Source organism: Sinocyclocheilus anshuiensis, unplaced genomic scaffold, assembly GCF_001515605.1.
Source record: "Sinocyclocheilus anshuiensis isolate Anshui unplaced genomic scaffold, SAMN03320099.WGS_v1.1 scaffold183, whole genome shotgun sequence".
In the NCBI taxonomy this organism is placed as follows: Eukaryota; Metazoa; Chordata; class Actinopteri; order Cypriniformes; family Cyprinidae; genus Sinocyclocheilus; species Sinocyclocheilus anshuiensis.
The window spans coordinates 3,984,583-3,992,610 of record NW_015548309.1 but is presented as its reverse complement, the minus strand read 5'-3'; the positions used below and the strand labels follow the sequence as shown (position 1 = coordinate 3,992,610).

The window sequence follows — 8,028 nt, the reverse complement described above, 5'->3', positions numbered from 1 at the left end:
TGCCTGTTTTCCTGTGTGGCTGCGCTGACGCAGCATTCAGAAAGTGTGCACTGCTGACCTGCGCCGCCTCTCTGCTCCCCCCGACTCCTTCTCTGCGTAAGTACGCTATCTCTCAGCATCCCTCCAGCACACACACACACACAGAGGTGTGTAACAGAGCGTGTGTGTATCTGTGTGAGTCGAGGGCTCTCACTCGTGAGTGTTTTGTGTTTTTCGCTCAGCTCACAGTCAACATGAAATCAAAACTGACCCTTAATACACGTTTCTGGTCTTATTGTACACAAATCAGTCCAATAAAGGGTTTGTATTCATAATCAGATTTTATATAATATAAATGTAATATAATTTATATTTATATATTTTAATTAAATAAAATGAAAAAATCATATAAAGTATTAAAATAAAAATAATAATTTAATTTGTATTAATTAATTTTATTTATTTATTCATTCATTTATTCATTTATGTTTGTCTATACCAGCATTGTTGACTATATGGACTTCACAGGTGGAAAAATAATGCTAATCATTAACCAAACAGCTATTTAAGCATTTTAAACGCTTTATAAAATATTGCCGATTACAATACAAAATTACAGAATTTTACAGGTTACAGAAATAATAGTAAATAATGATTAATTTGAATATGTCATGATTCGTTTAAGGGACAATCATGTTGACTTGAATATGGATGACGGATTCGGTCTAAACAGACCAAACGGCCACAAAAAGCATTTTTATGCATTAATGACTTCAGTCCTTCCTGATCTTCACCTGTCCTTTTGTGAAGCTCATTTTCACTCTTCCTCACGCGCTCCTCATCGTTTGAGATTAATATTTTGTTTCCATAGTTATTCATTATGAATCAGTATGATCATAAATTGTTTTCATGTAGTTCCTGTGAGCATTATCAGCAAGCAGATTAAACTGAGAAAATGTCTGTTCCACCTCCCCCTTTGTTGATTAGATATTTCATAAATGTGGCGTCAGTTCTCATTTGTTGTCGTCTGCGTATCGCAGCCCTCATGCCGTGCCTGAACGTCTGCGTCTGCGTGTGAACCGCATCGTCCTGCAGGAGTACGAGAGCATGCAGCTCGACAAGGAGCGTCTGCGTGACATCTGTAAGCTAATCCTGACATTTCCTACCGTTCAGTTCACATATCATAATACAGTGCTGCTGTAAGAGAGGTGAATATATGAAGTGACAGTGTGTGTGTGTGTGTTTGCTTGTTCAGCTACTCCTGTTGGCATCGTGGTGGTGAGAGGAGACTGTGACCTGGAAACCTGTCGACTGTACATTGACAGACTGCAGGAGGTGAGCACTTCCCATGATTTCATTGAGCACTGAATCAATACAATTACTTCATTTCAACATCAACATATAACCTCAAATGTAACAATAGTTCTGTCGCCATCATGTTATAAATTCATGTACTCACTCATTTGTCTTCTGTTGGCAGGATTTGCATCAGCCGCCCTCTAGCGGTCACAGAGTACACTACCAGGTAAATGCCTCCACACGGTTGGATGAACTTAAGCACACAGGATGTTTAATTGGAATGACATGACGTGGAATTTACTGAATTGCAATTCAAAGAAATTCGTCAGATTCACAGAGAAGAGATTAATTATATTAATTGTTGATAAAAATAATTGTCTAAATATTTCAACAAAATGTCCAAATAAATAATAAAAATGAATATTCACATTACAATTTAAATCTATTAATTTTGTAATAACTTAATAGAAATATATATTTAAAATATCCACATCAGAATTTTTATCTTTTAATTTTGTAATGATAATTTAATAAAAATATATATTAAAAATGTTCATATTAGAATTTAAATCAATTAATATTGTAATGATAACATAATAAATATGAAAATTAAAAAATATTCATGCCAGAATTTAAGTCTATTAATTGTGTAATGATAACTTAATAAAATAAATATAAAAAAATATTCACATCAGAATTTTAAATATAAATTTTGTAATTATAACATAATAAAAAAGAAAATATTCACATCAGAATTTAAATCTGGTAATTTTGTACCAACTAAAATTGAATTCACATTAAAATTTGAATGTAGTAATTATGTAATATTTTGAGTAAATTAGAGCATAGTGTCTTCTGCTGTGGTCAACAAAATAAAAGTTAATTTATTAAATATAGCGATATATAAATAAATTATACCCCATGTGTTGTGTGTTTCCAGGTGATTGAAACTGAAAATAAAATGCATATACAATGTACAATGAAAACTCCACTTCGAGTGTTTGTGTGTGTTTTTGCTGTGTTTTGTCAGGATGAGAGCGCCGGTCTGCCACGGCCCAGTTCAGCACACAGACTTTCACCCAGCTGGAGCTTCCTAGACTGTGAGTCTCTTCATTTGTACTGTAAGATGACACCTACTCTATGTGAGTACACACTTCTGGATAGTTTAACCATTGGCATGTTTATTCTGTTTCCAGCTACATCAGCTGACCGCTTTTATCGCATAGACAAGGCTCAGGTATGATTATCATACTGTGTTAAACAATTTGCATAAAAATGAAAAAAGATATCGGGAAGCTGTATAATATGCACTGGTAATGTGTGTACAAACAGGAGCACCTGCACTTCGTGACCGAAATATGCCAGGATGAGGTTTTCATCCTGGACCACGAGGCTCCAGCGGTGAGCCAGGTCCGGGTCCCTGGAATGCCAGATGTGGTGGTGGAGCCCAGTTCTGGGTGAGATTCATCAGTACCTTGTTTTTCTGTTCATTCCTGACAGTTTTATACCTCATGTGCCGTATAATTGCATAACAAAGCTTTTTATTTTAGCTGTGGTTTCCTCATTACAGGGCTTCCCTGACCTCAGACGAACAAGGTAAAGTACAAACACAAATATTTCTTTGAAGTGGTGGAGAGATAGGAAACTGTTTAGAAATGGAGCAGGTTTTCTTTAGAGGTTAATGTTTCTTGTCAAAAGTCATGTGATAAACCCATTGGTCATATTCTCAGAAATTACCACATGCTACATTATGCATGATCGTTGCTTATTGTTTTGAAAAAATCTCAAACTTTTTCCAGCTCTCCTGTCGGCTGCTGATAAAGGAGACATGGAGGTGGTACGATTTTTACATTTCCTTGTTTTATGAATCGAAAGTGAAAGAGTTTTCGAGAAGTGACTGAGCAGGGTGAAGCAAAAGCTCTTGCATAACTAGTTTGTTTTCTGATTAAAAATCCCCATGCATTGTCCCTCATCCTGACTCATGATCTGTCCCGGGTTTCACAGGTGTCGGGCTCCTGCACCAGCGGGGTCAGTCTGTTGGTGCGGGACTCTATGGGCTGCAACGCTCTGCACCTGGCCGCCCAACACGGCCACAGGGAGATCGTGAGTTTTATTCTGGAGCACGGTGAGTGAGAGACGAGCCCGTAGACACGCACACTCCTGTGTTTGTGTACGCAAAGTCCAAAGTTTCTTTGTCACATGCTCAGCTGGCATAGAAGGGAAGTTTTTGTGTGCAAGTTACAATCCCATGACTAACCAAAACCAAAAGCAGTTTAGAGTAAATAACTGTTCCTAAATATATATAAGGGACACAAAACAAATCAAATCTAAATTAATCACATCGCATGAAATCAAATCAAATCCAATCAAAATGAATCAAACCACATAAAATGAATTAAATCAAATCCAAATGAATTGAGTCAAATGAAGTCAAATCCAATTAAATCAATGTATTTTATTTGTATAGAGCAGGGGTGGCGAACGTCGGGTTATATATTATTATGTATATTATAAAATTATATATATATATATATATATATAATTTTTAAATAAATTATTTAATTAAATATTATTACTAATATTAATACTATTTTATAAAACTATATATTATATACAAGTATAATTTCTTGTCACTCACATTCAGTGTTATGATATCAAAATTCTGTTTCTTTCAGGGTCAAAGCTGATGTTGGATTTAACTGACAGAGACACGTATGTAGCCACGGTTTGATGTATTTATTTGTGTGTTAGTGGTGTAAGCTGGCATTTCATTTGTCCTCATTTCCTTTTTTCAGAGGCAACACCGCATTGCACAAAGCAGCGTCTCAGCAGCATGTGGAGGTGTGCAGATGTCTGCTGGATGCCGGGGCTTCCCTCAGCAAAACTAACTTCCTAGTGAGAATCTGCTTGTGTTTCCTCTTTGTTTTCACACATGGTGTGAGAAATAGTTGTGTATAACCACACCTCAGTAGTCAGATTTATGTCACATTGTCCTTTTCAGGGAAAAACTCCCAAGGATTGCGCCCTGGATGCCGGGAACTCAGAGTTGACGTCCCTCATGGAGAGCCAGCCGGTGGAGGAGCCGGCGGCGCACGAGGATCTGGAGACGGCTGTATGAATGGGCTCATGAGTCAGAGTCAGGAAGATTTTTACCCACAGAAAGAGGCTGTCGACACTCCTCCGAGCATCTGCTCGCACCCGCAGAGACAGAACGGGAGAGCGTGAGAGAAGAAAGACAAAGAGGGAGGTGAATCGAGAGTGCCTCGGGCTGAGAGAGTCCTCGGGATCGTGTTTTTCCACTAATGTCGCTGTGGGGTTTTAGCATTTATTTATTGCTCTTATTTATTATAACTATTTATTCAAAGATGGATTGGGTTTTGTTGCATCACAGGTTAGTTTTAGAGACAAAAGACGTTTAAACATGCCAGAGATTGAAGCTTTCATGCATCGTGTTGTGTGCCAAAGACACACAGAGAGGAAGAACATCAACTGAAGGTAGATACTGAAAAGAGTTTGATTAAAGGAGGATCTTCTTCAGAGAGTTTTTACGATTGGACACAATCATTGCAGAGATTTTAAACTCAAACCACAGACTTTTCACATTTTGTTTGTGTGCTGTTACAGTGGCGTGATTGTGAAATTAACGGCGAGAGAAGATCTGAGCCAAATTCAGTGCAATATGAATGGATGACATTTGTGCATTTATCTATTTAATATTACATTACATTAATGTTTCAAGCCAAGCAAAGGAACGGATGTGTTTTTCCATTGATGGCAGCTGATTGGTTTCTGAAATGCCAAGTTGCTGATCATAAGGTTGCGTTTGACAGAAGAATGACTGAACAAATGAGTTAAACGTGGTATTTCGAACATATACTTAGTCCATCACTCATGACGGGAAATGCCCAGCGACGTGTCTGCATGAAAAGCGGATCACGCTGAGCCGTCGTGAGATCCATTTACATACGAGTGATCTGCTGTTATCTTGTATCATTTTAAAGCATCATTGTGCATGGAAATTTTTGTTACCTCTCTGGATGTTTCTACCCTCTAATGAAATGGCATTATTTCTTTTTGTAATTTAAAGTTATATGAAAAATATGAAATTGTTCAGTGGTTGTATTTTGTTTTTTTTAATCTTTTAAAAGATGGGACAACTTGAATGTTTTAGTTTTTTTTTGTTTTTCACATTTCTAAATATCTATTTTAGGTGTGTATGAGGTCAGTGTAGATGTGATGGAGAAGTGGAGATGTGACAGATATGATGGTGCACGATCTCAAAACTGGGAATGTTTATCATTAAAGGCAGTCGGATGGAAAGCACCAGTGTTGTGTGTTTACTGGACAGTCATAACCCTGAAGTTACAATAAGTTAAAATACTTTAAATCAGTGGTTCCCAACCCTGGTCCTGGAGGCACCCCAACACTGCACATTTTGCATGTCACCTTTCTCTGACACACTAATTTCAGGTCTTGAAGTCTCTACTAATGAGCTGATGATCTGAATCAGGTGTGTTTGATTAAGGAGACATGCAAAATGTGCAGTGCTTGGGGCGTTCGAGGAACAGGGTTGAAAACCACTGCTATAGGAGCTATAACTGTCCAAAATGATGAGGCACGTCGGTCCTGGAGAGCCGCAGCCCTGCAGAGTTTTGCTTCAACCCTAATCAAACACACCTGAACAAGCTAATCAAGGCCTGAAGGGTTACTAGGAAGCTTCAGGCAGGTGTGTTTGATTAGGGTTAGAGCTGAACTCTGCAGGACTGCGGCTCTCCAGGACCGGAGTTCGCCACCCCTGGTATAGAGTATTCAAAAATATTTTGTATAGAGTATTTCCGTTTTTAAATGTCAATATAAATGTTTACATTTCTTAGATGTCCAAATACTTTTTGGTGCATAAAATAAAATGTTAATAATAATTTATTTTTTATATGCATATATGTAAAAAAGTATTTTTGTTTTTAAATTTTAAATGCTTCTAGATGTCACATTACATTTTTAATGCCTTAAACGTCCAAATACTTCAGAAATTAAATAACTATATTTTAATAAATTATTTTTATATTATATGCATACATTCAAAATATTTTTGTATAAAGTACTTTGTTTTTAAATGCAAAGTGACATTTTTAAATGTCTTAAATGCCCAAATACTTGAGAAATCAAATAATTTCAGGTCTTGAAGTCTCTACTAATGAGCTGATGATCTGAATCAGGTGTGTTTGATTAAGGAGACATGCAAAATGTGCAGTGTTGGGGTGCCTCCAGGACCAGGGTTGGGAACCACTGCTTTAAATAACATGCAGTGTTTCCACTCTAGTATGAACATTTACTTTATTCATTCCCCCCGAAGGACCGTGCTTTTTACAGTATAGTGTCCCTGTCACTATACTGGGGCATTAGTACCCACACAGACTGCAGGGTGAGTACTTACTACTGGCATCACTAACACTTCTTCCAGCAGCAACATAGTTTTCCCAGGAAGTCTCCCATCTGGGTACTGACCAGGCTCAATCCTGCTTAGCTTCAGTGGGCAACCAGTCTTGGGCTACAGGGGGATGATATGGCTATGGCACATGAAAGCATAAGAATGTATTTATAGGTAGACCATGACCTGCGTACTAACAGTACCAAACAGAAACGGCTCATATAAATCAGGTCATTGTGCAATCACAGCTGTTTGGTCTATTAATTTCAGACGAAAATCAATGACTCAGTGTGGCGAATGGAGTTTCTGTTGAATCATTTGCCTTGACTCTGAGTCACCGCGGAGTGATGACGCGTCAGTTTGGCTCCGCCTTTTGTGCGTAAAAGTCTCGAGCCTTCGGTCACATCAGACAGAACACGGAGTCATGTAAGTGTTTCAACTTTCATTATATTTACTAACCAAGCGAAAAATGTAATACTGACCGTCTCAGACTGTCGTATTGTTTTCTTAAATATGATCGGGTAAATTAGTTAGGCACTTCCGTGACTTCGGATAGGCGTGTTTCTATGTAGAAATATGTCGAGAACGTCCAAAACATCAAGTCGTGCTTGCGATTTGTGTCTAAACTTGTGCAGATGTCGGAGACTGAAGAAAAATGAAACCAATGACGGCTGGTGAACATGCTCATACACATTCACTCATTTATTACATTGTGACATCGAGCACATACTATAGAATTAACTAATGTGTGTCTTTCGTGAATTACGGATTAAATCACTTTGTTGTAAAATTAAGTAAAACGTATGGTAAATTAAAAATAAGCAATGTTAATAATACGCTTAAGATCGAGACTTCCATTGCAAGGGCATTAATGCATGTTTTATCTGGCAAATTAAAGCTACTGCTTTAAACAACACAAAGTGGAATAATGTTTATAAGGATAATTTAAAGTTAACCTTTATATAGCTAAATTACACTTGTGGTTGATTACAATTTAGCGTAATTAAAAAAAAAAACTTTTAATTATTGTTTATATATGTATACATTAAATATAAGTGCCCCTATATACCAATTTACCCGAGTTCACACTGGAGGTAAGTATTATTTGTGTACTATTATAGTTTTTATTCATATTTTTAATTTGCTGTTATTTTTATATTTTACATTTTCATTTTAGTTAAATTCGTAGTAATTTTGTTATGTGCTTTTGTCTTTTTTTTTTATATATTCTTATTTAGCTTTAGTTTATTTTTATTTCAGTTAATTTTAGTACTTCAACTTATTTCTAAATTGTATTTAATTTTTTTAAGTTTACATTGTGC

The 8,028-nt window shown here is 36.7% G+C and overlaps 2 protein-coding genes across 8 annotated transcripts in view; both read left to right on the top strand.

The window, feature by feature from the left end:
* The window catches only part of LOC107656386 (diacylglycerol kinase iota-like), a 41,622-nt gene extending 36,237 nt beyond the window's left edge, over nt 1–5,385 (top strand). For 3 of the 6 annotated variants that reach the window (XM_016444227.1, XM_016444226.1, XM_016444225.1), the window contains exons 21-33: nt 34–96; nt 1,020–1,120; nt 1,235–1,314; nt 1,460–1,504; nt 2,309–2,378; nt 2,475–2,515; nt 2,611–2,735; nt 2,849–2,874; nt 3,078–3,115; nt 3,283–3,403; nt 3,954–3,990; nt 4,074–4,173; nt 4,280–5,385. In XM_016444227.1, coding sequence (XP_016299713.1) covers nt 34–96; nt 1,020–1,120; nt 1,235–1,314; nt 1,460–1,504; nt 2,309–2,378; nt 2,475–2,515; nt 2,611–2,735; nt 2,849–2,874; nt 3,078–3,115; nt 3,283–3,403; nt 3,954–3,990; nt 4,074–4,173; nt 4,280–4,396 — 964 coding nt within the window. In that variant the 3' untranslated portion in view covers nt 4,397–5,385. The remainder of the gene's footprint in view (nt 1–33; nt 97–1,019; nt 1,121–1,234; nt 1,315–1,459; nt 1,505–2,308; nt 2,379–2,474; nt 2,516–2,610; nt 2,736–2,848; nt 2,875–3,077; nt 3,116–3,282; nt 3,404–3,953; nt 3,991–4,073; nt 4,174–4,279) is intronic. The other 3 variants (XM_016444230.1, XM_016444229.1, XM_016444228.1) reach the window with 2 other exon arrangements.
* A 1,222-nt stretch (nt 5,386–6,607) lies between these two features.
* Nucleotides 6,608–8,028, top strand: part of LOC107656419 (uncharacterized) — a 4,377-nt gene continuing 2,956 nt past the window's right edge. The window contains exons 1-2 of one of the 2 annotated variants that reach the window (XM_016444282.1): nt 6,608–6,700; nt 6,977–7,132. In XM_016444282.1, coding sequence (XP_016299768.1) covers nt 7,131–7,132 — 2 coding nt within the window. In that variant the 5' untranslated portion in view covers nt 6,608–6,700; nt 6,977–7,130. The other variant, XM_016444281.1, reaches the window with a different exon arrangement.